Source organism: Cynocephalus volans, chromosome 5 (assembly GCF_027409185.1).
Source record: "Cynocephalus volans isolate mCynVol1 chromosome 5, mCynVol1.pri, whole genome shotgun sequence".
Lineage (NCBI taxonomy): Eukaryota > Metazoa > Chordata > Mammalia > Dermoptera > Cynocephalidae > Cynocephalus > Cynocephalus volans.
In genome coordinates, this window is record NC_084464.1 from 5,140,966 (window position 1) to 5,168,220 (window position 27,255).

Sequence of the window (27,255 nt, forward strand, 5' to 3'; positions counted from 1 at the left end):
GCCAATATGTTAGGGAAGGCGAGGAAGCACTTGGCATCTTTTGCTGGTTCCTAGCTTATAACTTTCCAAAATCTCTTGCTGTCAACTGAACTGGGCATGGAAACATTTATAAAAGGTGGTTTGTGGATAACAGAGTAGTATTTTAGCAGTTAAGTGAATCTCAAGTTTCAGTGCCTCTCAAATGTTGTTTACCCAAAATTTCAATATTATTATTGGTTCGGAATAGAAGGAATTAAAATTACATCTCCATTGTGCCCACCGGAACCACATCTCTGCTAACCATACTTTTTATTTGACTTTATGAAAGCAAAACGAAGTCATAAGGTTTCAAGATCAAAACGTGGGCTGAAAAGATTTTGATTTTTAAGAATATTTATCTGTCCATCTATGTACCTATGTATTGCTTAAAAACACTTCTCGGTCTCATAGAAGTGGGAGGAAAAGCTTTAATGGTAGAATGAACAGCCACGTAGCGGACAGAAGCAATGAGAGAACAACTTGTCCAAAGGCCCTGCTCCAGAGCAGCCCTCCTACCCCCAGGGCTGTCTAGGGTGGGGCACCGGACAGAGGTGGTCTCCCCAGCAGCCCTCAAACAGAGTGGCCATACACAGGCCTGGGAGAGGAGCTCACCGGCCTCCTGTCCTTGCCCACCTACCTCAATCTTCCTGAAAGACAACTGTTATCAGCATCCAGATGTGGGACTCGGCCCATGCACATCCCTAGAAAACAATTTTATATATGGCAACTAGGTGCCGTTAAGATATTTTTATTAGTACTTCAGAAATGTTATTGGAAAACAGATTTCTGTTGACAGGCCTGGTTCCCCATTAAGTAAGTTCATTTAGAACTTGCTTTCTGGGAAAACTGTTTTCAAGTTCCAAATCTGTTAGTGCACTAAAAAGTTCACAAAATGGGTTGTACTCTTAATATTCACATGGACAATTAAATTTTCTTAAACAACTTCTGAAATAAGGAAAAGAATAAATAAATGAAAAAAGAACAAACTGCTCTTGCAATTTTAATGGCGTAGAGAAGAAACACCCAGAAGTACCAAGTGGGAGTGGTGCCCATGCACAGCCTCCAAGGGCTCACAGGGCTGTCAAGAGCCAGACACTTGTTCATTGTGCACAGAAAAGCAGAGAGACAACACGACGTCCTTACAGATCTCAAAGGCAGGAAGGGAACATCTAGAAGGCAGCAATGTTGCTGACACCTGTCATGTCACTCCTTTGCGAGGCAGCATTCCCAGTCAGCAGTGAAGCGTGTTCAGAGAAGCTAAAGGGCAGAAGAGGAGTGAAAGGAGGGACCCGAGGGGTGGGCCTGTGTTGGAACCCCTCCAGGGGAGTTGTTAATACAGTCACAGCAATGAGGACAAACATGCCATGTGGGTAGGTCCAAATCTGAACTGCTCAGGGATAAATCCATTATTATGCAATGAACTATGATATTAAGAATAGAGTTTAGGTCTGAAGAAAGTATTAGGGAGAGACCCCCATCATATCAGGTAACTGGTGGATAACATGATTTAGTTCTTGGGAAAAGTAGATTTGGGTTTTCCTCGAACTATGCCTATTATAAACTCATTAGCAGAATATTCCTTTTAAACTAAAATTTTCTCTATTCTAAGAATCCCAAGGGCATATTAAAGAAAGGCCAGAGATGGCCAGGTGGGCCCTTTGGGCCTTGATAACATTCCTTTCCTTTGAGCACTGTTACCTGAAAAAGCAAAAGGCCAGTGGGGTCACATCTGCACATGTTGCAACTCACGGCTTTGGCTTTTCTTTTCAATGTAAACCAGAGTACCTTCATCTGGTAAGTGAATGTGTGCCAGTCACACACTAAAAGGACAAAGAGCCATTGTCAGGCGATGCGGTGGGCCCTGATCCTTGCCACTCCCAAAGAATTCTTTAGAGGCTCCACGCTTGGTTCCCTGATGGCCTACGAATGTTCACATAGCCTCAGCTCCGCAGGTAGGCATGTCAGGTTTACATCCCTGAACACAGCAGCAGGTCTCTGACTGCAGGTTATAGTTCCAGGCCACTCTGTAGATGCAAATGCACTGACGGCACAAAAAGCAGCCATGCTGATGAGGGGCAGGGGGAGACATTCAGAGTTGGAGGCCAGCAGCCCTGCTAGTGCAGAGCTGAGGGGCCTGGCTAGCAAAGCCCAAGAGCAGGCATCCCTGAAGGTCAAGGGGCAGGAGGGCAGAGTTTTCAGTGACACAGAGCACATGATCCCGGAGGACAGGGAGGGAGGCTTAATGGGGAGCCAAAGCCTGGAAACCGGCTGAGCCACTACCGCACAGCGTGAACTTGGGCAGGTCACTCGGCCTCTTGGTGGCCCAGTTTCCTCACCTGAAATGAGGACAGTGAAGATAACACTCCCTTGCAGCTGGAGGAAATGACAGTGAGGCTCTGTGCTAGAGAAATCCTGGAGATGACCAGCCGTAGACACCTCACACCTCTGAAACGGTGGCAAAGGTGACTTGCTGCCTGTCCCAAGGACCAGGCAGAAGCCCTCAAAGTTTTCAGCTGATCATCACAGAAGCAAAGAGGAGAGGACAAGGGACACAGGCCGCAGCCTTGGCTCCTCTCTGTTCCTTACACAGCTGTTGAGATGGCTGCTTACACTAGAGAGTAAAGGAAAAAGAGGAATTTATCCAGAATTAATGCTGTAACTAGGATTTAGAGTTGAGACTGAGAGTTACGTCCAAAAACCAGAACCTGAAGTATGGGGAGAGAGAAAATGTCTCTTCTCTCAATGAACATGGTCCTTTGGTTGTAAACCTGCCCAGCTCAACTGGGCCAGAGCGCCTAACACTGAATGAGGTGATTCTACCTCATGCAGCAGCTTTTGGCTTAACTGCAGAATTACTTTGGAAACGGTCAATAAAAATTACATATGTATATAAAATGATAACATAAAACTCCAAACCACTTAATGTAAATGACTTCAGATCTTAACAAATTGTTTTCATATTGCCTAAGTCCCTGAAGTCAGAGCCCATGCTACAGCTGGATGCTTCCCAAGAATCACTGATTGTCAACATTGCTCCTGTGGAAGGAAGGCTGTTTACCTCCACTCTGCCTGTCAGGCCAACTTTGTCTCCAAACTCTGTTTAAATTACCACCCTTCATCAGACTGAGAAAAACATTTGTATATATGCATATTCCCGAGAAGCTTAACCACGTTATGGCTGAGAACACAGCAGATCTAGTCAGTCATTGATCTGGTAAAGAAAATCAATCATGCTGATTGATCAGACACCTATGACAGCTGGCTGATTTTCTTTTCCACGTGTACCGGCGGCATTCAGTCAATCATCAAACATTCAGTGGCCACCTGCTCTGTACCTGGCATGGGATAAACAGGCTGTGGTGTCAGATGTGACAGAGCTTCAGGCTATTTGAGAACTATGTCAGGGCAGTGCCACAGGAGAACCAAAACATGTCTGCATAGACACAGCAAGGTAACCTCTGAAGTTCTCTTTAGATGTATGTGCCCCCTGGAACCTGGAGCTCCATGAGGATGGGACTGGGGAAGCTGAGGCTATCTTGGCACAAAATCTTGACTTCTCCATTTCTACCATCAATTCAACTTTAACCGACAAAAGATCTAGTGACACTGCCAAGTTCAATGTGTGAGTCCTCCGAACGTCCCACCCCCACTCCCAGGGGTGAAAGGCCTGTGCGTCCTGTTGGGGAGGAGAAGGCATCAACCTCTTCCAAAGCACCCATGTGAGACTGGTGAAGGGGTGACTACATAGCATCAGAGATTATATAAATTAAACTTTTAATTATTCAAATGAGCATTTAGAAAATAAATAAGCCTATAAAAAATACTCCAAGCCAAGCAAAAACTTGAGACTGGAGAAGAAACAGCTGACTTTGCACTGCAGTTTGATGGTATTCTGAGCAGTTTTCCCTTGGGAAGAATCAGCTTTCATCTGATTCCTGAAGAGGTTAATGAAACCAAAAAGGTTAGGGACAACTGAACTGTCTGCATCACTCCCTGACAGCAGACCAAGGGTGTGGCTGCCACCAGCTACGAACGCCCAGCTGGCCTCACACCTGGTGGCCTCAGGATCCCCACGGAGTCTTGCAGTCCCACAGACTGCTGCTCAATGCTGTGAGGATGAGGACAGGCTTAAGAACCATGGACTAAGGTAGCCACGCTTAACAAAATAGGCCCACAATTCTGCTTAAGGTAGTAAGTAGTATTGCTTGAGTGAACAGGTCGCTGGTCGTGTCTCTAAGAACATTTGGGAAACCTACAACGGCTCTCTTACAGTCGGAATGAAACGTATCAGTGGGGAAAAAATGAGAAACCCATTCTGCCACTTTGCACTTTTGTTGTATATGTGGCCTGTGGTTTGGGGGTATTCCTCTGCAATTTCCACACACACCAAGATTAGGTATGGCTTTTCAATCCACTGGCTTATCTCTGTGCTCTCAGTCTGTCTTTGCCTCTGTGACTTCTGTGCACCCCTTCCCCATCCCCTAAGTGACTTGGGAAACTTGTGGAAAGCCAACTTTCCAGGCAGATTCTGTGTGGCATGAATCAAAGTCCCTGCAGGCTATATGAGATGAGCTGGTGGAGGGACTGTTTTCCAGCACAGTAAATGTCACCATGAGCTTTGGGGCTGGTGCGATGTGTCAGCCAACCGGCACCCGCTGGGAGGCTTTGCTGCACAGTCAGTCACCAGCAGAATACACCTGCACACCTAGTCCAGTCCCTCCTCTGAGCTCCTACTAACATCTGGCACTTCTCTCTTGTGATTCCATGACCGTGCCCTGCTCTCTAACCCTCTCCAACACATGTAAACAGCCTCTAGGATCAAGAGAGAAAACTGCAAGAGATTAGAGGTTTGGGGCTTTACAACAGATAGAGAAAATGCTGGATAATTCAGTCAGATTAATCCAGACTCCTTGTTTGAGGAGTTCTTTTCTTTGATAGTAATCACATCAGTGTGCAATAATATGGTATCTCTAATCATAAGATTTCAACATGTTTCACAAACACTAATTTAACCTCCCACTACTTTTGTGAAGTTTTTCGTAATCATCCTTCATTTAGAAGATAGGGAAACTGAGATGATGTGTAAAGTTGAAGATGTAGATAGTCAAATGTAGACCTTTCAAATGTGTTCTATCTTAACTCCTAGTTACTGTGACTTAAGTGTTTTCCCTGGTTTTCTTCAGATGAATAAACTAATATTATTGCCAATGGTTTACATAAACACAATAACTGCAAAAAAGCACATTCCTATTACCTGTTGCTGTGGCTGGAGCGTAAAATGTCACTCACAGGGAGAGAAGACGCAGAAGAAACAATGAGTTACCATCAACCTCACTTTTCAAACAAATACACACTTTACTTTGAAGTGTCCAATGCTGACCACAGAGTACAAAGGTCTCAGAAATAAAGTTCAACTGTCTGAAGAAATTAGAACGATGGAGAAAAGGAAGAAAGAAAAAAGACTGGATTCTTAAAAAAAAGAAAAAAAAGCAACATGGAAAAGGCAGAAAGCAGAAAAGGAAAGGAGATTATTTCTAGTAAGCAATGGGTTAAGTCTGGATTTCGAGAGCGGCTGGTGGCAGAACAATATAAATATTATTTACTTGGAGGAGGGCTGAGGACAGCGTGATGTGAATCGGAAGCTTGACACTGGCTCGTCAGTGCCGGGGGCAACGCAGCCCAGGTGCAAGGGGCTTCCGCGGCAGGACACCCTGAAGGAGCGACAGGCCCGTGCGCAGGAGCACGCGGAGGAGCCGAGTCACCGACGTGAGGCTGACAGACGGGAAGCAGCGCGGCGGACCCGGGGTGGATGCTGGTGGAGGCGGCCGACCGTTTCCCGTTTATGAACCTGAACGACGGGGGTGCGCCAGCCTTTTCACGAGGACGTGAAACAAACCGCGACGGAAGCTGCGCCCTCTGGGGCTGAAACACTCTCCCCACGGGAAGAGACGCCCCAGCTCTCTCCTGGACTCCTGTGCGTCGCCGCTTCACGTCTCTCGGGACCCGTTGGCGGTTGTCCCGGCGCCGTGGCCCGGCGCGTCCACTGTCCTCGTGCAGCGACCCCGCGTGCCCTGTGGGCGGTGCTGATGCAGGGAGGCGGCGTCTCAACCGGCCAATAGGAAAGAGGCTGTGGGTGGACTCACGCAGGTTGCCCGGACACGGCCGCTCTGTGCCACCGCAGCGGCCACCGCAGCCGCCACGGCAGCGCCGAGCGCGAGGGGCTCGAGGGAAAACTCGCACCTGTTCGATCCACATCGTCTCTCTTTTTCCTGTTCGTCTAATTTATGGGCCAGTAGACGCTTATCTCTTCACGTCCTCACTATAAGTTAAAATTTTTAGAAGGGAGCCATACTCAGGCCATTGCTCTTCATGTGGTGAAGATAATATTAAAGAAAACTGTGCTTTTCTTTTTTGATACCCGTCTTAGAAAGTGTGTCCAAAGCCTATCGCAGGGCATGTGACTGACTTTTTCACCAAATGGGGGCACAAAGAGGAAGACACTGCAAGCCTTACTAGGAAGATCTCCATATGCCGAACACTTAATCGAGCAATTTAAAAAACATTGTTCTACATAACTGTCACCAATCTTACACAATCATACATTTAGATTCTTTGCATTTGGGTCCCGTAGTAAAGATGTCAGCCACCAAAGCCATTCACTGGCTGATACTTCATCTTTTTATTCAGAAAGTTTTAGAGAGAGAATAGCAAAGCAACATGTGCGATGGGCGAAGTGCCTCCTGTGCAGGATGACACTTGGCCACAAGCACAGTGTCAGAGTCAGGAAAGATGGTCGCTGCCCACGGGGCATTTCTTCCTCCAGGCTCAGAGCTGGAAAAGCCTCCGTTTGGCAGGTATACTTTCTTCAGACTTCAAAGACACCATGCGGCTTTTCACACAGTGTGTACGCAGCACGCTGTGGATGCCAGGGCCCCTTTCTCTGGGGGTCTACCACCACCACTAGCTCTTCCTATCATAGGAAGCAGGCGACAACTCTGGTGCCCAGAGCTCGAGTGAGTCGGCTGGGAGAGATTAAAGAGAAGCCTGCAGGGAGAGAAGTGGGGAAACAGGCAGGCCTATGAAAACAAGTCTCAGAAAAGTTGGAAAAAAGGAGAATGTCTGCAAAAACATGGGGAGATAAAGAAAGGGGCAGAAAGTGAAAAAAAAAAAAACAGTGAAAAAGGACATACAAAGATAAAAGAACAGAAATGGAGTAAGAATGTTTTTAAAGGTTGGATGTATGAATGAACTTACCACTCATCTTGCCAAAAAATCTCAAGTAGAAAGAAAAGAGCACAACTATGACTGCTATGTTTTGGGTATTTAGAATTTTATCACAGTTTAATACACTGCTTTGAGTAGTCTTGGCTATACTAAAGCTGGCTGGAAAGCATGAGAACGCCTGCTAAGTGATGTGGACATGTGTCTGCTGTCCACCCCTGCTGCATGCCAGGCTCTATCATCCAAGGCCACCTGATATCACTCTAACCCCAAGATCCCAGGGGGAAATGACACATCACAAGACAATGGGACAAGTACTCCAGGAGGACAGTGCTGACCTTGCCTGGATGAGTGGGGCAGGCTTCCCCAGCAGCTGACATTTGTACAGGGTCTTGAAACTAATCATCCGTTTCTTCAGTGTGTCCACTGAGATGGGTAGAAAAACATTCACTGTCATGTTATAGTGGCAAAGACTGAAGTCAAGAGGTTAGGAGCTTTAAAACGACTTACAAAAGCCTGAGAGTTGGGAATTAAATATTTTTAAATTTACAATGCAAGCCAGTAGGACATATGCAAATTATCACTACATTTTCTTTTAAATTTTGGAATTTCAGTAAGGGAATATAGCACTTTCTTTTTTTTTTTTTTTTTAATATAGCACTTTCTAATCTTCCAAAACTAAAACTGATCCAGAGACAAATGCATCTTATTAACTTGCCTTAGAGAAAATTTGACATATTCCCACAAGTTCAAACAACTGGTTTTAGATGGTGATGTTAGGTACGTTTTTTCTGCTGACCTACTTTCAAAAAATAATAGAAAACAACCTGAATTTAAAACATACAGTATCTTTCTAAATACCACTAAGAAACGTTTACACATAGAATTAATTTCATTCTCAACAAAATCACTGGAAAATAGGGAAGCATTTCATTATGAAGTTGAAGAATAGGTAAAATAAATAAATAAATAAAAAGCATCTTTAGGTTGGTCTTCTTGGAATGACTGTTAAGGATCCATGTTTATGATATAAACAAATCTCTCTTATGAAAGCAAGGCCCTCCCTACTCCTGACTCTGCCTTTTCATCACTCAAACAGCTGGAAACTGTTTAAGAACTTGTTTCAAACATGGAACTTGTTTAACTAACTTAATGGAACAGGTAAGGGGACACAATTAGTTTTAAGATTCATGACAACAAGAAAAAAGAAGGGAAGAAAGAGAAGGTAAAAATGAAGGAGAATCCAGGAAGAGACAAGGCAGGAAGGAAGGGGAACGTAAGAATAAAGGCGGGCTGAGGGGTGGCAGCGAACACGGAGGGAAGACCCGGCCAGGGCAGGGCGTGGTGACTTTGCCTCTGCCACCCTCACTGCACAGGGCTGCTCAACTGGGCCTGCCCTCGTCCAGTGACAGAGTCCCAGCCTTATGTCTCTCCACATGCTGCGGTTCACTCCCACAGCTCCTGCTGCCCACTGGAGACACCCCCTGATACCCCAATTCTCTTTCAACTACAAGTCTTTCCAAAGCCCGACTCTAAAACTCCCCTTCATTAGGAAGCCCGTTATATTCCCTCTGCCGGTGTTCCCTCAGACTTTAGCGTGGTCTGTCTCCCTTCCAGCTGTCCAAATTCATATGGCTGGTGTTTTTTGAGTTTGTACATTATGAAACTTTAAATGGATGATGAGCCAGAGTCTCCCATTTCTTTTCTCTTCTCAAAGTGATTAACAATGTGTTTTCCAAGTGAAAGAAAACACAATGGTCCAGAAATGGTTCAAAGTGACAGATTTGGTACTCTTGGCCAAAAGGAAACCTTACAGCCCAAGAACCCTGGAAGCTCCAGAAGGAACACGACTCTGCCAATACCCAGTGGAATTCGATTTGACTTCTGACCTCCAGATTTGCAAGGTGATAAATATGGGTAGTTTTAAGCTGCTAAATTTGTGAAATTTTGTTACAGAAGCAATAGGAAACCAACATAGATTTCAGACTGTAAAGAGTGACATTCAGCTGCTCTGTGGAACAAGTACAAAGATAGGTTTTGTAGGAAGACTTCTGAGATAGGAGTGGAAAGGTGGCTGGCAGATAAGTACAAAAGTGGATGATGGCCTAGTGTCTTCTCCAGAGAGAGGCGGCTGCTTGCTGGCCTGTCAGGGGGTACCAAAGTTCCAGGAACAGCCATAGAACTTGCTGGATTTCAGGGGTTATAGCCCCTAGAAACATTAAGTTTAGGCAGAATCAGAAGACAGTATCACCAATTCAACAAGTCCCTACGTGCCACCACGATTATCATTTCTACCACTAGATCAAGAAGTACGGAGCTGGCAGCACTCAGTAGCATATAACTTTTTCTGCATGAGATTGTATAGGTAGAAAACAAAATAAATATTTGAAGAAAAGAAAATCTCAGGACTTGAAGAGCCCAAAGTATCCTTTCAGAAAATGTCTTTTGATAACTAATGATTTCACAGGAGTATATGATGATGATGATGATAACAATTAATAACGATGATGCTAATAAAAATGACAATATGCAGCACAAAGTTCCTTATACTTACACAGCCCTTTCATCTTTAAGAATTCTAAAATGCTTTGCAACTTGACTTCCAGTCATATCAATTTGAAATGGGGTCTCTACTTGCCTATGAAACTCAGTTTTGTCTGGATTGAGATATAGCAATCATCTGCCAGTTTGTGTAAACTCTTTGGTATTACCCTTTAAATCTTGAAGGAGCCTGAAGGCAGGGAATAGTGACCTAGGGCAGGAAGACACTCTAGTCTGGCCCTGTGGCTCTTGGATAAAAGAGCTTAGTTTGTGGATTCTGTGAATTCTTCATCCACTTTTTCAAAATGTGTCTCTGAGACTTAACTCCTGGAATTCAAAATTGCTTGGCTTTATTACTAACTCCCTGTGCACGATCTTCTTTTCCCATGAAACTGCTCTCTTGGGGAGCTTAACTCAGGGCCTCAACTCTCACCTCTTGCACATCTAACCCTAGACCTGACCTCCTTCCTCTACACGGGCCTCCAGCTCCACTGCCTCCTTGATATTGCTACACAGATATTCCCAAGGCACCACAGATGTTACAGGAGTCCTCAACACCTCTGCAGGCCACATCCTGTGCTGAGACCTCTGACCTGGGTTACAGCACCATCATCTCCCCACCACCCTCCACTGTGCAGCCTCAAAACCTGGAGTCATGCCTGGCGTGGCATGGGCTGCTCTTCCACACACCTCTCTGCCATCCGATCTGTCATCCTGTGGTCTCTATCTCTGCACATCCTGGCATCTTTCACTGCCTTGGCTCAGTCAGCCCCTTATACACTCCCTGGACTGTCCCAGCAGCTTCATAGCCACTCCCCTGCCATTTGTCTGACAGTTACTCTTGGACAATGACCTCATTTCATCCATCCTTATATTTCTTGGTGTTAGACTGGGACTTACTCCATGGAAGGAATTCAATAAACATTCTTTTTGAAGTGAATCTCTAAGACTTCAATCATGTGAGATATATTATTTTTACATATACTGATATAATTCTGAGAAATTAAAAGGGAAATCAGAATTATATTTTTCAATGTATATAGTGAATGTATTATCTAAAGGATTCTTGTAATAAATTATAAAAACTAGAGAATCTTTTAGTACCTACACATCTACTTATTTTTGAGTTTGGATATTCTTACATCAGGTTTTCATGAAGCAGTGCTCACCTGACTTATCCAGGAAACTAGCAAATGTATCACAGCACAAAATGTACTAACTACATTTTGCTATTAAGGAGAGTTCCTATTTCTGAACAGCAGCTGAATGAAACCAGGTACTTATCGGCAGGCCAAGCACCCTAAGAATAACCATCTACGAGGCAGATCAAAGCCACTAAGCTAGACAGTAAGGCCATCAGCTGTGGGTACATCATCTCAGAGGTTTATGACAGAAGCAGCCAGATGAGTTCTCCACTTTGCTAGTTGATGTCACAGAGAATGAAGAAACCAGTCTGGTATGACTCAGGGGAGTGGAGAGTGAGGCAAGAGGAGGCGTCCAGCACGAGGTAAAGGTAGAGTGATACCCAAAGCAGATGTATGTGACTACATTTTGGTAGACTCAGAATATTTAATGTCTGGAGAGCAACTGTTTCCAAGTGAAAAGTGTGCTAGGAAAAAAATCAAATTTGGTGAAGAATAACTAGCCTTATTGGGAGCACAAGGCAAAACAGGGTGAAGGAAGGAAACCATAGACGGTATTGCCTATGTCATCCTCATGAACAGAGAGGTTTGAATTATAGTTATTTTAGAAGATAGATATAGCTTGATAGAACAGGAAGAGTACTGTTGACGTGTTAAAACAAACAAACACAAAAAAACCACCAGCAAATAGAGATTTTTAAAATTCCAGATTATATATCTCACTGGCCGAGATGAAAATAAAGACAGAACAGGTAATGGCATTAGTGACGGACGGATCTCTCATAAGTAATTCTACGCTTTGGATGAGCTACATCAGACCTAGTTTAGGTGTAAGCTAAACTCCACTACTAATTGTTCTTCCTAAGGAAAGCAGCTGCAGATGCTAAAACAAATTTCTAAGATGATAAAAAGATTTTGGAAATTATTTGGTAGATGTCAAGAGGTCAAGACTATGACTATAAATGAGGATAGTTATTAGCTGGATGGCTTTTTTGAAAAAAGGTACAGATTCTATAAGAATTCCCTAGCAATGCAAGTAATGAAGGCATCTGCATTAAGGATACCAGAGAGTCTTAAGGATAAATACAAAAAATATTTTTAAATAAGGGAAGGTATATAGCTATGATATATGTAGTAATAAAGATTTTTGAGTCTTTAATGACATCATTCTAATCCAGATCTGTTCATAAGAAAAGGACCTTCAAGGAAAAAACGGGAGGAAATTGGGGGCATTATAACCAGTACATAATTACTATTTCATTAGCTATGAAATACTCTCGAGGGGGGACAATGGCTGGGGAAGGATCACAGGCTCCGGGAGGATAGTTACATGCCTGTGGGGGTTTGTATGGGATCCTATGGAGTATGGAAAACACACAGTGGAATATTTGAGAATCCGCTGGAGAGACTGAAACTTAAATCTCTCTTGGTTAAGTCCAAGGAAGGAAAAGGGCAGGAAAGGCCAATGTGATTAAGGAAGGATATAAAGATTAGTATGAGCAGCCTAAGAGGGAGGCTTAAAATACATAAACAGTGATTTAGAGATATAAATTATTTATAAAATACAAGTATCAAGAAGTTCAGAGAATAACTGCAAAAGCGGAAGCATCATGAAGAGGCATTGGTGACAGCATTCCACACCACCGTGGCCTGACGTTATGAAAGCAGATATGTCGGGATAGTACAATGTGAAGAGACCTTACAGAATGAGCAGCTTCTCCTTTTACAGGTCCAGGACTGCAGGGAGCAAGGCACCTGCCCTCAATCTGCTCTCTCCGCATGCTCTGACCCCGGCCCCCACCAGTCAGAGAAAGGAACAAAGAAGAGCAGACGTGGGGGGAGGATTAGAGCCTCAGAGGTCAGAAGGATCAGGCTGAGAGAGACGGACTGGCTTCTACAGATGACGGGACACAGTAGGGCGATATCATTTCCTGCTTTGGTGGGGAGGGGAAGTGTGAGACAGTGGTGAGAACAGCCATGGGAGAAAAGGGGGACAGCTTCAGGACAAAAGGCCAGCCTGGGGAACACGTCAGGGGCTTTTCACCACCCCATGCACAGACACAGAGTGAGGGAAGCTCTAGTAGGTATTTGTACAAGTCCTCTAATGACAGATCAGATTCCTGAGGTCTGGAAGGAGTTACATAGCATTATTCTAAACAGGGCTAGAAGATACAGCAAGCAATTACAGGCCATTTAACTTAACATCATTTACAGAAAAATATTAGGGAGAGTTTGTGGGGGGACGGGCGAGGGGCAACTCAACAAGCATATGGTAATTTGATTAGAAACAGGCCACATGTTTTTACTGGAGACAGGTGTTGTTTTAACTAGCTTGTTGGACTTCATTGAAGTTAATGCTTTCTTAATTCTAGATTTTAACCCACGATTTTTCTTATATCTACACAAATTAAGAATAAATATAAGATATCTAAGTAAATAAAACAAAAACCAGTCACAACTGAGGATCGCAGAAATACAATGGGAACAAAAATGAACGGTAAAGACAAACGGTAGAGCAAAAACTTTAGCAAATTATCAGCTAGTAGAGCTTAAACCAAGATATTTTTCGTGGAAAACACTTGATTTTAATCTGTGAATGTATCCCCCATCCCATTTTCTTAAGTGTTTTGCAGAAAAAAATAGTGATTTTTGTTTATTACATGGAAAAAAAAAAATCTTGGCTTTTTCTTTTTTAGTGGAGTGACCATTTGATGTGGTTAAAAATTTGGCACATTAGAATGGATATTTCATTAATCCCTACTATGTGAATTTTCCAAATTAAAAGTTCTCAAATAAAAAGATATCTTTGTGGTTATTTAAAATTAAGTAATAGGTCAGTATCAATTTTCTTCTATTTATACTATATTTTCTTATTACTGAATAGGTATTGAACTTTCAGAAAGAGGATCAGAAGGGATTAAAACTGAGATAAAACAAGCATTTAAAAAGGTACATATTAATGTTGGCTAGAAGCCCTGATTATCCTGTTATCTACTTTTAACTGGTTAATCCATACAATTCATCAATGATGTCATCGTAGTGTTCCAGAGGTACTAGACTCCAGGAACTGGTATCACCTCTGTATCTGCATCTCCATGAGGGTGGGGATTGTGTCTGTCTGTTTAATCACTGTATCCCTAGGGTCTAGCACAGTGTTTGATAAATGTTTAGTGAATGAATGAATAAATAAATAACAACAAAAACAGCAATATTGGGTATTTACTGTGTACCAGACACTGTACTAATAAGCACTTCATATAACTGACTCTGCTAATTCTCCAACAACTCTCTGAAAGAAGTTCTATTATTAACCCCATTTTTAAGGATGAGGAAACAGAGGCACTGAGAAGTTAAGTAACTTGCCTAAGATCACACAGCCAGTAATTGACAGATTCGGAACACAGGCAGTCTGGCCCAAGCGCCCACATTTAAGCACAATACTACTTCCTCTCCAGAATGAATGCAAACTGTCAACATACGTATGTATAGAAAACCATACACAAGGCAAGAGTCTTAAGCAGCATAGAACTCAAGTATTCATATTGCCATCACCAAATACTATAATTCATCAAGGGTAATGTGAAACTTAAAGTCTAATTTTCAGGATCAACTCTGATTTTCATTTTCAGCTCTCTGCAGGAGCAGAACTCCTGAACATCCAAAGGAAACCCATAGGTAGAATACCAAAAAACATGGCTCAGTTCAGCTCTAATTGGATGCTGGAATCCTTAGTCCAGAACAAAAACTTTCAAGGCTTTTCATGTTGGTGCAGAAGCAGGATCTAAGGTTTCATGGTGGCTAAATCAATGAGGAAAAAAAATATCAGCCATGTAGAAATATGCCCTATACGGAATCCTTGGTGGCCTCTTTCAGGCTTGCACCTGCATTTGTTGAGAAAAGGGCCTCTCTTAAAACTAGTCTGAGTCTCTTTCCCTCTAGTTTTACTTTAGGATATGGGTGTTCTTTGTCCTCACCACTTTTTTTTTTCCCCAAATTTTCTTTATGGTATTTTCTTTCTATCAGTCACTCTGGAACCATTTGACTTTCAGAAGATCTGATTTATGCTTTTGGCTTTGAGTGTCCCTATGTGCTGAAGATCTTGGGGGATAGATGACCAGAGCTGATCAAGAGAACAAACTTTGATAGAAACCTAGGCAGAATGAAAAGAAGCCTCTGGTACATGCAGGATAAACTGAGGCACTGAGAAGGGAAGGGCACAATTTAGACATGGGAGAATTCCATGTCTACCTTTCACTGAGTGATGAGATCTCAGAGAAGCTTGGTGCTTCTCAGGCCTCTGTAGAATGACTCTACATGCTGTTGGCTGTTAGGGTCCCACACCTAAGTAAAAGCTCGTTCACAACGTAGTCTCCAGTTCTGGTCACCTTTCAACTGGAAGAATGGCATCATCCCTGAGGCAACTCAACAGAGGGCTGTCAAGTTGATCCAAGTTTTAGGAAAACTTGTTTTGAGGAATGAGGTTAAAAGTTTAGTCTCACTATACAAGAAAAGCTTGCCCAGTGGAATACTAAGTTGAAGTGAAGTGAATGAAATTAACACAGCCTAGAGGCTTAGAAAGATGAAATACAGTTCAAGATCCAAAAATCAGGCAGTACAGGAATCCCTGCAGAGACATAGATGGGTGGAAAAATAAAGCGAGCATATGAAACCAGACACCACTCTGATATTCCAGCAATGCTGGTGTCAAGAGAGCTGGAGGACAGGTATGAGGACAGCACTGAATGAACAAAAGAGAGGGAGGGATGCAGTGATGTGGCCAGAAAGGGGGTCCCTGTGCATTCAAGAGCAGTCGTGTTAGTCTGGGGGTCCTCTTCCTGTTCAGCCAATTCCTTTGTTCCGTGTCCTTATCAACTCCACACCTTGCCTAAGTAAGAATGACAGACAAGCCATTCTTAATGACTTCCTAGCTTTTGAAACTATTTTCGTGTTGGAGAAAGAGCCATGTATGAGTTGTAAGAATTGAGGGTTCTACTGGCTTAGTAAATTTCCCACTTCGAGATGACCGTTTTTGTTTGTGGGCCCAGTAATGCATGTGCCCATGTGTGTGACCTGTGTAATGTTCCAGCAAAGTGACACCCTGTGGCACCTTGTGGGACAGGGAACAAACGGCAGCACGGCCTGGCTCTGGCCAGCAGTCCTTGCTGCGTCAGCAGCAGAGTGACTGGAGTCTTCCTCCCCCCAGAACAGGGCACATCCTCTCCTAGGCACACCCACCCTCCATCAGCACTGGGAACAATTGTTCCCTGTGTCAAGCACTGGCTACGCCCTGCGCAGGGACAATGGCCAGACTCCCCAGCCCTACCTCTCCCAAGGACTCGTTACTTCCTTTCCTTCTTATTTCCTCCTGTGCATAAGAGTGCCTGAAATACAGTTTTTTCTTCCGTTTGGAACAAGGCATTCTAAAGGGTGGTAAAGACGACATGCCCACTTTCAATCTCTCTTCACCGGGGTTCCCTAATCTTTGGAAGGTCATACAACAGATAGAAGTTTGGTTCAAACACAGGGAAAACAGGTTCAAAAGTATTCCATTTTCACAGTTAATGCACACTGCATTAAAGTAACCATTACTTTTGAACATTTCTCTCTGAAGATGCTGCTATTATCTTTAGGAAGATTTAATACATTGAGTTTTGTCAGCCTAGTGAGAGAGGACCACATGAGAGCCATAACACCAACCTAGGCATCTTTATAGATTTAGGAAAGTAGGAGATTATGTTCTAACAATCTACAGGTCATTTCTCAATACAGGAGCTTCTGTATTTAGAAATTCATCCATTCATCTATCAACCAGCCGATACTTATTAAGCACCTACCTGTTATAGGCTAAGATATAAAAAAAAAAAAAAAAAAAATTCCCTATCCTCAAAGAATTCACAGTTTGGTAAGGGGAGAAAGACATGTAAACAAATGATTATAATAGGAACTATAACATAATCATGAATAGCATACAATGTGGATACAAAGGAAGCAGCAGAAATTTCAGTGGTAGTGGTATATTGGTCAGAAAAGCTTCATAGACAGGGTGGTACCTGAGCTGAGTCTTAACAGAAATGTATGAGAGACCATTTATGGCTTAGATGTGTGTGTGCTCAGGGACAGCTGAAGAGGTAGGCGGGCAGGCTCCCCAGATCCCAGAGATCCTGCAGGTCCTCGAGAGTGTTGTAAGTCAGACATCCTGTAGACAGATCAGTCATCAGAACAGGAGACTAACATGGTGAGATTTGCCTATGATATGAGTCTCCACTTCTGTTTCCTTGGGTATGTTTTACTATTATTTTCCTTTATAAAGCAATGGATTTTGTGGTGAGAATGGTATCTCAAATTTAACTCACTCTTGTTCTGGCTTGGGAAATGCCCACTGAAGGATGCCAAAGAGCCTGTGAAGCCTGGCACAGGCATCCCATGAGAGCCCCTCCCCAGCCAGCGGCTGTGCGCTGGGTTGAGGGAGTCCTTACCACTTCGGTTGGTCGGTAGTACTTGAGATCCACAGTCACGTGCACTTTGCCAGTCTCTTTACATCTGCCCACTTCATTTTCATCCTTTCCTTCCCACCTGCAAAGAAGAGAAACTCGCAATCAGTCTCTAATTGCTCGGGAGTGTGTGGCCAAACGGCAGCCCCCTCAGGCTTCTCCCTGTAGCAAAGCGCAAGCTCATTAACTGCAGAAGCTCAGCTGACACTTAACATGTCATTAGAGTGACAGTGCCCTTCAAAGCCTTTCCAGATCTGTTTTGAAAGGGTAGATTTTTTAATAAACCCATGATAAATACAGAAGTGAGACTTTAGAAGTAAACAGATTAGCCAGAAAAAGAAAAGGGACAACTTTTAGGGATTTCAAAGATCTTGCACTTCTTTAGACCATTCTTGATAAAGTCAATTGTTATGAATTAATTCACACCTTTTGTCCCTCCTTCTTTTATTTTTTTCTTCCATTTGTAGTTTCAGGAATGTTTAGTGTCCATTCAATGCATTCCATTTGGGAGTGAGTTTCATACCCTGATTAACCATTCAATTCGTCCCTGTATCATACAAAAGCTCCCCTGCTCTCCCAGTCAGCATGGCCTCACTAATAAATCTCAGATGATTGAACCTCCAAAGAGTGCACAACTAATTGCTCTCTTCCTGCTAAGAGAGGGGACACCAGCCTCTCTCTACCTTGACCTCCTCTAACTAAGCTAGGATGTTATTTGGACTTGAGTGTTCTTCCTGAGATATCCACAGTTGACATCAGTGAGGCTCCTGGTAGTGACTCCCCAAATCCACACTGCACAGGACACACTCAGAAGCTTCAAGTCCAGCTTCTTGATAAGGTTCTACTGGTCCATTTTATGTTCTCATGTTTTATAAATGAAGCCACTGGTCTGATATTGACCTCAGGATTTCTACAATCTAACATCCCGACAATATAATTTGAGTTATTTTTACAAATGAAAATTTTCAGCAAAAGAAGAAAAGAAATCAAAAAGTATGACTTAATTTGACTTTATCAGCTGGAGAGGAATCCTGTGAACACAGGACAATTCTGTGTGCTCCCTGGATCAGAGTCACAGCAGGGATCAAAGGGAAGAAGGAATATTCAATTAATGAGTTGGCTGTGTGAGTCACAGGTGCCACTGAAGGTGAACATTAAATGTCGATCACGATTATATTTTGGAATGGGTTAAGTACTGGAGACGTAAACTGGCTTCACAAGCTTTATTTCTGACAAAACACCTGAATGTTCTATCAAATCTCTTCTTGATAGCAAAGGAGAAACATTGCCAGAGGAATGATCAGTTTATTAGTGTGCTGAATTTGCCAGTGGACTTAGGGCAAAATGAAAAATGTCCTATAACACAGAGAATTACAGCACAATATATTGAAGAATATAATGCTGTACAATTGGTCATTTTCCCATGACTTTTAAATTAAATAATTAACTTGAAAAGGGGTATTTGGTAATTTATTTGGTTTAATTTCTTTCTTGCTGCTGATTAGATCAATTTGACAGGTTGTGTACAGGTGAAAACTTCAAAGCAAGGGAGGTAAATTTTGGGAAAATCCATGTGAAAATGGTATGTGGATGTTTTGGAGTTTGGAGACTGAAAATGCTTAAAGACCAAATATTGGGTAATATCCACAGCAAGGGAGGATGATTGGTTGCTGTTGTCAAAACAAAAACAAAAACAAATCCTATCTAATTCTAAAGTTTACTTAAGTGTAACCTTTTATTTGATTGGGCCTCAGTAAATGAGAGGGTGTCTGCATTTCACAGGCATGCTCTCGCCTTGTTTTTGCTCACATTTCATTCTTCACGGAGAAATGGGTTCAGCAGACAGCTTCATGCCGGTATCTCCAACTAAGCCGAAGGATTAACAGAAACACTCTTCACCATTTTGCTAACTGTTCTCTCCATGTTTCGGTGGGTATGTAGTCTATGATGGGCCATGCTGACTTATGTGTACATATACAGCCCACTGTCCTCCATGCTGGTAAATCTCCTCGGATGTCACAAACTTGAGAACTGGTGATTCAAATCTATCTCCTTCAATTTCTTTTTGAAATCACACACAAACACATGTACATATTTAAATTGTTAAAGCATTGGTAAAGACTTGGAGAGCTTTCTGTGATTGGTAATGGAGTATGCGGGTCAGGAAAGAAATGAATCCAAGCCAGTAGGGTCTTTAGACCGGGGTCTGCAAGCATTTTCTGTAGAGAGCCTGGTAGTTAGTACTTTAAGCTTCATAGATTGCACACAGTCTCTCTGTTACACAGTCTTCCTTTCTCCTCCTCCTCTTTTTTTTCCCCCTCATTGTTGCCTTTTTTTTCTTTCTTTTAAACCATTCTTTAAAATTGGAAAAACCTTTCTTACCTCAAGGACAGTAGGAAAAGCAGACTCAGATGGGATTTGGGCTGCAGGCCACAGTGGCCCACCCCTACTTTAGCTGGTGATTAATGGTATCTCTTCACTGTCAACTCAAGGAAAGCATTTAATTCCTATTTATACCAACAGGTTGCCTGGCCGGACTGCGTGAATTTTAGTGTCTGCTACTGATTCTCTCCGATTGCTTGGCTAGTCATAGACTAACATTTGGGATTTGTAACACTAGTTGAAATGGTAAAAGGCTAAAGGAAGGGGCTTTCCTGCTCTAAGGGGTTTATTAAATACCCCCTGGAGTCAGATTGGGGTTTAACACTACTTTGCACTTCGAGGAACGAGCTCCCACAAGCCTTTCTTGCTGCTGTCCAAACACTTCTGCTGGGATTCCGTCTTGCAAATGCCTGCCTACAGTCAAAACAGTCTCTGGGGGCATGGCATTGCCCTCTGCAATTAATACAGCCACACTGAATAATCAAATGTAACCAGGAAATGGCTCAAAGCAGAACCGAGTTGGCAAAAACCATTTTATAATTTGCTCCAGGTCTGCATGAGGGCAGTAAGCAAAAGTTTCGGCCAAGAGCCAGAAACATTCAGTTACAACAATACATGAAACACTTGTATTAACAAGTAAAAGGTAACAGCTAACTTGTCCTAACAAGTAATGTTATGACTCAAAGCAGAGCTGCATCGTTAATGAGATGACAATAGCTTGAGAGGGAGTAGAGGATTCGGCTAATTAACAGGAATTACTACCACTAATTTAGATCAACAGCTCACTGAGCAGGGATCCTGTATAACTCAATTTTTGAAATTCATTCTTGGCTCCACATAAGCATTAAATAGGAACAGAAATCACTGAGGAACAACAGAATCTAGCATGGTAAGGCAAGAAGAGGTGCTATTGAAATCTACTCAACTAGGAAACCTTTTAAGGAACAATAGCAAAGCCAGCCATTTAACTCAAGTTCAGGGGACCATTAGACCTGATGGGGCAAGGGCAATGCACTTCTTACAGTGACCTCATGGTTTACTGGAATGGGTACCGTTCATCAGACAAGATGAACACTAAATACGGAGCTAAACGAAAATTAAAATTTAACAGTACAGTGTTAAGAGAATGGGGGGGGGGGCAGGGGGAGGAAAAGAGAATAAACTCTCTTCTCGAATAAGAGAACAATAATAATGCCTACAAGGGAAAAATCAAGAACCTGCAATAACAACATGTCATTTGGAAGCATGGAGGTGAATACCAAAATAATCAGGGAAATGAGTGTAATGAAGTACAGTAGGATTTCCAGAAAGAGAGAACAAGAAAAAAGAAAAAAAAATAGAGCTGAACAAATAATTCGAAATAATGATAATTGTTCTTAAGTAAAGGGATTTCTTGCAGCAGTAAGCCTAGCTGTAGCAGTGTGGTTACAGAATAATCAACTCTAACAAAAAATGTAAAATTTAAGCCCATTACACAGCTGTTCATGTAGAAACAATTCTTAAGATCAAACCTACATTTATTCTGTGCATTCTACATCATGGGGCCCTTATGAATGTTAATTGCTGAATCCTTACACCAAGAGTCAGGCAGGTAGTATAATCTGCAGTTTACAAATGGGGGAAAAGAAGTTTAGAGAGCTGAACAATTTGCAGAAGGCCACATGGGGACAAGGTGTTACTGCAAAGCGAGGCTTCTGACTGCACAGTGCAGGGCTCACACAACCTCTCCTTCCCACGGCTGGAGCAAACTGAGCGGGTGTGGCGCCCTCTTACAAGACACCGTCATTTTTATGGGAAGGCCTTGCCAAACAGTTTTCAGTAAGAATTGTCAACTGGTCAATATTGTCCTTCCTTGTTTCTTCTTCTCAGTATCACTGAGAAACTATCCAACAGAGAGAGTCTACTTTCAAATTGTCTCTTCCTTTGCTTTTTCTCTAGGAAATCAGACTGGTATGATGAACTCAATGGAAAACATATTGTGTGGTGGTGCCTACTGAGGGTGGCTCAGGAGATCAAATAATTTTTTAAAAAGACCAGAGATGGCTCTCCTCAGCTGTTAAAAGGGCAGTGAAAGAATTTTCAAACATATGACTTAAATGAGCCCTGGTGTTTCTATGTTATACTTACATGGATTGCTAAATGTGTTCTAGCCGCCTGCTTTATTTTTATTTATTTATTTAAACTCAGCAGGGGCATACTAGGCACCCCGAAAGGATACAGACAGAGTTCCTCCCTCTCTACAGGAGAAAGTAAAACGTCTGGAGGCCTTCCTGCAGGGCCTCGGTGAGGAGGCGGTGTTTGAGGACTGGTGCTCCACCTCCCTGTGGCGTCCGAGCCACAGTTCTGGCCTTCCGCATCTGCACCTCCTCTACCTGCACAAGCGTATCTATCCATCTCCCTTCCTCCCACCCCTACAAGTCTCCACGGAGCACCCACTGAGTGTCAGCCACTGAGCTGAGCCAGGTGCTGAGGAGACAGGCATGAGTAAGTTAGGCATGGCCTCTGTCCTTAAGGAGCTTGGAGTCTGGAGGCCACCCCACTCTAGTGAGCGAATGATGGCAGGGAGGCAGGGCGCTGTCAGAGCACAGGACAGGGCACCTAGCACAGACTTGTTGGAGGTGATAGTGCTGGCCAGAGGGAGGATGCTCAAGCTGAAACCTGAAGGTGAGTGGGCAGTGGCGAGGGGAAGCAGAGGAAATAGCAGGAGCAGCTGTCTCTTGAGAGGCCCCAATGTGGCTGGGCTGGTCCAGACTACCTCATGAGCCTGTCCAGCACCCACACACAGTTCCTGCCTCCATGCCTTTCTCATGCCATGCCACCCACTTGGAATGCTCTCCTTCTTTGTAACTATCATCTACATCTCTCACTTTGGGCAAGGGCCAGCTTACATCCACCTTTCTACAGACATCACTCCAATCTGGATCATGGTGCTATTACTTCAGTACTGATACAATACATTTGCACAATGCCATCATCTATGTGTTCATATTTGTAAATTATGTGTTTTTATCATCACCCAATTAGAGTCTACACTTCTCAAGGGTAAGAAATGTCTTTTAATTTCTTTGATGAGTTTGGCTTTGACAGAAAATGAGGTGGGCAGAGTGCACATTTATTGAGCATCTATTATGTGTTAGGTACTGTGCTGGCTGTTTAATTAGGTAATTATAAAGGCCACAGTTATTATGAGGATCTAAAAGATCCTTAGTTAAGAACTAAACTGACCTGCTACCTAGAGAACTGATCAACTGCATATGAAATGGATTGAGGGTTATCTCAGACGCCACAACACAGCATAACATCAGGGCTCAAATTAGATCTTATACATGTTAATAATTCAAAAGCCTGCTGTTTCAATATAGTTACACATCACTTTAGGATATAGTATTTTGTTTTTTATGGGTTCAAAAATCCAAGTATCTTAGAAGTTTATAAATGTAAATGATAGTAGGGCTTCGATTTCCAGAGGGAGACAGAGGAGGTAGGAGGGAGGGGGGTGAAGCAGAAGAAGAAGAGAGGAAGAGGGGGAGAGAGACCCTTTGAAGGGTGACCTGATGCTCATATGAAAAGTCCAATCTGTTTATTCTGGCTAAATAGAATGTGGGTACTTTTGAAGGCCTGAGTCCACTTAGAGTATGTACAGCAAGTCTTCACAGTACCTACACTCGGGAACAGGCTCTTCTATACAGGTTTTCTTGCAGTGATGGTTTGTTTAGCTCCAGTGGCAGATTCTGAGTGATCATGAGTGAAGGTGAGACATTTCCATCACTCAGTCTCACAGACTTCACTCTACTTGGTTGGACAGTACAGACATCAAGAAGGATTCAGCAAGTTGTTGGGGTGGGAGTTAAAGCTATCAGAGGGCTCAAAGGTGTCTGAACATTTAAAGGTATGAAATTTCTCTACAAGGGAAAGTGCAGAGCCACAGTGATTGTCCTTCTCCTGAGTTTGCCCTACACAGATCCCTCAGAATCGGGTTCTGTGAGAATTCTGTTTGTCAACAATGACTGTCTGGAAGGGTACTTCTTTCACAGCACAACCTGACGCAGCCATAGGCTCAGCAGACTCTGGAGGAACGCCTTGCAGCAGCCACACTAGCCATAGGGACACCTGATTTGCACCCTGGAGCCTGTACTGGTGGCCTTCCCTCTTATGCGTGTTCCTCAGGATCGTCCTCTGAAGGCTCAGGCTCAGGGCCCAGGGTTCAGAAACTCCACCCACCAGGAACCAATGTCCACTTAGGGAGAAACGTGCATGAGCACAAAATGGCTTGTTATCTCAGCCAGGAGGATTTTAGAAATGACTTTCTTTTTTAATGCATAATAATTTTGCCCTTGTTCATTTTATTGAAAATGTAAATACAGTACCACAAACTATGAAAAATGTTTCCACTGCCTGAACTGAAACATCTCCCTGACCCCTCTGCAGCAGCTGTTGGTTCTCAGATGGTCGCAGACAATTCTTACAACTCTCTCCCCCAAATTTAGCAAGATTAATGACAGAAAATCAGTCAAGACAAGTACTCGCCTGTTTGGTTTAATCCTACTATCATTTTAATTGTAGGAGAAAAGTGTTTCCTTTTCACATTACTTTGTAATAAACTGATGGGAAAGTGAAAAACAAAACAACACCAAGAAGAGCCCCAACAAGGCAACTTCCTCCAAACAGACAGACGCCCTGGGATGCTCTTGGAAGAAACAGCTGCTGTAATGAGGCTGTCTTCTCAATACAAGTGGCCGCATGGGAATTTAATTAACAAACATCACCTTAAATTTTACCAGAATTGCATGTTGTATTGATCTGCTTCCCTGAATACTTTCTAACTCAAACTCAAATTAATGGGCTATTTTCTAATAAATTCAAGGCAAAAATTACCTGAATGTAAAAGATTTCAAGAGGGAATATTTGTGTTCATTCTAAATAGATAGACGGAAACATTTGCCAAGCAAAAGCAGTGAACACCACAACAGATGTTTTCAAAAACAGTAGCAGAAATGGGAAGAGACAACAGATCTTAAAACAGCTCATGTGCGAATGTTCTAGATATTGATTAGTGTGTCTGATTTGGAAGAGTCATGTAATATGAGGTTGTAGAAAAAGTGCAGAAGCAAAGAGAAAATATCTATAACCTTCATCTAAGCGCACAAAGCATAACAGGTAAAAATGTTGAGAGCAGAAAGTTTTCTATCTTGCTTGATGGTGTCACTAGTCAAGCTAGAAACCTTGGTCTCCTTCACCCTCCGTATCCCATTGTTCATCAAATCCTGTTGATTCTAAGTCTCCCTTGAATTAACCCCCCCTCCCTCTCCATGCCGTCAGTGAATTCTGGTCCTTATCACCTCTTCTTAGTAAGACAGCCTCAGGAGCCTTCTACAGAGGAAGCACGTGGCTTCTCTAGAGCTGTCACCACCACACGAGAGTCTATCATGTTAACCAGGGAAATTAGGGTGACAATGCCATTCTTGGAAGGATTATCTATACAAGCTGGCTTTGGGGTTATCCATTTGGGCTCAGCTAAGTAAGTATGGGGGTCTTCAAAAAGTTCATGGAAAGATGCATATTATCTTTTAATTCCATTTTTCCAGGACATTTTTGAAGTCCCCTCATATTTATGGAGCACCTACAGTGGGCCGCTGTTGTGAGCACTGAGGACACACTAGAAAGGAGACGGAATCCTGTCTCAATTGCTTATAATTGTAGACCCAAAAGGGCGGGGGGCACTCAGGGAGCTTGGAGAGGTACTGTGGTTTAGGGGGAATTTGCTTTTTGATGACTTCAACTCATCTGAGAGCATTCCTTAATTTATTAATGGCAGAAACAGATAGTCCAGAGAACTCTTTACCTCCATTTATCAGATGATAAATTCAATTTAATTGCAGTTCAATTCAACTAGCATTTAAATAACCTTATGAATTCTGGAGACATGAGGAACAGAACACAAAACAAGGAAAAGAGCTAAACTGATTGCAGGTGCCATTGACCTGCTGTCATGGGAAGCTCCACCCCAAAAACCCTAAAATCAAATTTCCCAACTTCCAAAAATTTTATTTCCATTATTGATTCATTAAAGTGTCTATTTATTTACCAGACATCTGACACTGTGCTAGGCACAATGAAAGGTGCAGAAAGGAATCAGACACCACACTCTGCCCTTAGGGAGCCAACTGTCTCTCTAGCCTATCAGGGAAGATAAAATCACAAATGACTAAAAACAAGACAGAAAGTGATACAGGTAATTGTCCACGTTCATTTTAAACTTGAGGTTCAATAATTCTCCCAGGTCTTCCTATTCAAAGTGTGGTTCCTGGACCTGCAGCATCAGCATCCCCTGGGATCTTGCTAGAATTCAGAATCTCAGGCCCCATTCAGACCTACTGATTCAGAATCTGCATTTTTAAAAGATTCCCAAGTGATTCACGCATATGAAAGTTTGAGAAACACTGCCCTACAGAAGATGGATTAAGCAAAAAGGTGTCCTAACTCTGATAACGGCCCAGTACTTCTCAGAAGGAGTCAGGTGTTAGAGGGGATGAGCCTTTTCACTGGATCTGCAACAAGCTTGCTCGTCCTCCTGCCTGTCCCTGCTAAGGGTCTCTGTTCAGTTCCTTTTCGTCATGCAGGCATAAGATGTTGGTGAATTTTCTTTACTGTTTCTTGTCCCCAAACATACAATCAGTTGCCCAACTTCACTGTTTCCATATTTCCTTTATCCTGTGTATTCAGTGTTGACAAATGTCATTTTCAATCAATTACCCACTTCATTAAAAGCAAACACTTTCATGGAGCCTAGAACGTGTCAGGCACTGTACTGGGTGCTTTACCTAATCTTAACCCATTTAATCCTCACCTCATTCCTGTGGGATAGGTATTCTTACTGTCCCCATTTTACAGAAAGGATAAATGACTGCCCTGGGATTCACCTAGGAAGCGTGGCACTATACCTGTGCTTTTAACCATGATACGCCACATTCTGTGCAGACAAGGAGGAATGACTTAGGAATGGAATTGACCGAGTCATGACATAAAGTAGCATCCTTGGGAAAAGGAAGCATACACTGCAGAAGTTCTATAGAAGCATGTTTCCTCCAGCTGTAATCAGAGTTGCAATCCTATCCTTAGCCTACTAAGATTTGTTCTGATCCTAGTGTGTTTCTTTGTCCATTTCTGCTTGGTTTCTGACTGAGCACACTGCTCCCAGTAAAGGCTCTGAGACCATCAGAAGTCATAGCTGAGGCACGAGAAAAGCCTGAGCCCTGACACAGGCACTGCTGCGTCTCCTCTGCTCTTGCACCTGAGATCGGTATGCTGACGTGTGGGGCCCAAGAATATCCAGAGGAAGGACATTGAAAAGAAACAAACAACGAGACACAAATTGCAGACAGCATTCACAAAACCATTGTGATTTTATTATCTGGCCTATATAAGTAAATTTACATTTTTGGACAAATTATGAAGAATTT

General features: G+C 42.9%; 1 protein-coding gene across 1 annotated transcript in view; it reads right to left on the bottom strand.

Annotated features, from left to right (window-relative positions):
• Positions 1-27,255, bottom strand: part of GMDS (GDP-mannose 4,6-dehydratase) — a 595,298-nt gene that overhangs the window by 75,039 nt on the left and 493,004 nt on the right. The window contains exon 9 of the mRNA XM_063097816.1: positions 17,399-17,495. Coding sequence (XP_062953886.1) covers positions 17,399-17,495 — 97 coding nt within the window. The remainder of the gene's footprint in view (positions 1-17,398; positions 17,496-27,255) is intronic.